Source organism: Chaetura pelagica, unplaced genomic scaffold (genome assembly GCF_000747805.2).
Source record: "Chaetura pelagica isolate M959 unplaced genomic scaffold, ChaPel_1.0 scaffold713, whole genome shotgun sequence".
NCBI classification, from domain to species: Eukaryota; Metazoa; Chordata; class Aves; order Apodiformes; family Apodidae; genus Chaetura; species Chaetura pelagica.
Genome location: NW_009952819.1, coordinates 38,924 through 40,085, shown reverse-complemented (window position 1 = coordinate 40,085; position 1,162 = coordinate 38,924). Strand labels below are relative to the sequence as shown.

At 61.3% G+C, this 1,162-nt stretch overlaps 1 protein-coding gene across 1 annotated transcript in view; it reads right to left on the bottom strand.

The window, feature by feature from the left end:
- Window positions 1-1,162, bottom strand: part of SPAG5 (sperm associated antigen 5) — a gene marked incomplete at its 5' end in the record, with an annotated part of 6,203 nt that overhangs the window by 2,129 nt on the left and 2,912 nt on the right. Inside the window, 3 exons of the mRNA XM_009995114.1 lie at window positions 4-105; window positions 271-436; window positions 721-910. Coding sequence (XP_009993416.1) covers window positions 4-105; window positions 271-436; window positions 721-910 — 458 coding nt within the window. The remainder of the gene's footprint in view (window positions 1-3; window positions 106-270; window positions 437-720; window positions 911-1,162) is intronic.

Genomic DNA, 1,162 nt, shown 5'->3' with positions numbered 1-1,162 from the left:
GGCGGGGGTCCAGGCCCGGCGGGGGGTCTGCCAGCCCGGCGTCCGCCAGCACAGTGTCCTTGGAGCTGGGGTCCAGGCTTTGCTTCTTGATGGAGCATCCTCATCCTTTGGAAGGGAGGGAGAGTACAGTGCAGGAGGATGGCATGTGACAGCTCTGCATTGACACAGGGAGCTGAGCAGGGGTCTCAAAAGCCACACCGTGGAGAGCCACAGGGGTCCAAACCCTCCCAGGCCACCCCCTTGTCCTTGTCCCCAGGGCAGGGCTCCTACCTCCTCCTGCAAAGCAGCCCTGAGGCAGTCAGCAAGCTCCTGCAGCCTCATCTTGCTCTCAGCAATGTCTGTGGAGCACCAAGAGACTTTCTCCCTCTTGAGTTTCAAGTCGAGGAGCTCAGCCTTGGTGGTCTCCAGCTCCTGGCTGAGAGCAGCCTGCTCCTCCCTGCAAGATGGTGTCAGCCTCAGTAGGATCAGTGTTTCCCCTCCTCAGGGTGGGATGGGGACATTTCCCACATCTCTCTCCCACCATGACCTAGGGGCTTTCAGATCCCACAGATTTGGGTGTGCTGGGCTTCCCCACAGCCTCCTCCACCCACCTGGACAACCACACTTGGCTGGGCAGCAGTGACTGGAGCCATGTCCCCCTGTGTGTCCCCAACCCCCCAGGAAGGGCTCCATTTCCCAAAACAGAGGGATTGACAGGGGGGTAGTGAGCAAGGCAGGTACCACAGGTGCTGGTGGGAGTCTATCAGCTCCTGGTGCTGCTGGTTGAGCTCCTGCAGAGTGTCCAGTGTGGATTTCAACCTGGCCTCCACCTCCTGCAGCTGCGTGCGGGACATGCAGTTCTCCTGGTTGAGGAACTGCAGGAGGATGGAGAAACATGACCACGAGTGCCCAGGCAGACACCCGAGGGGGCCTGCGGGGACCCCCAGCACTTCCCCATGCCTTAGGCTGCTGTTTCTAATTAGGGGCAGCTTTATCTCAGCAGAGCAGCAGTTTCCCGAGGACACAGGACAGGCTCAGGGGACAGCACCACGTTATCAGCCGGGGGGAATTATCCCGGAGCTCAACCCCGCCCCCGGGAATTGCTGCGGGGCAGGATGGAGAAGCCGAGCTACGTGCGGGATGTCAACCCCCCTGCCCAGCTCATCCTCCCCATCCCCCCCCC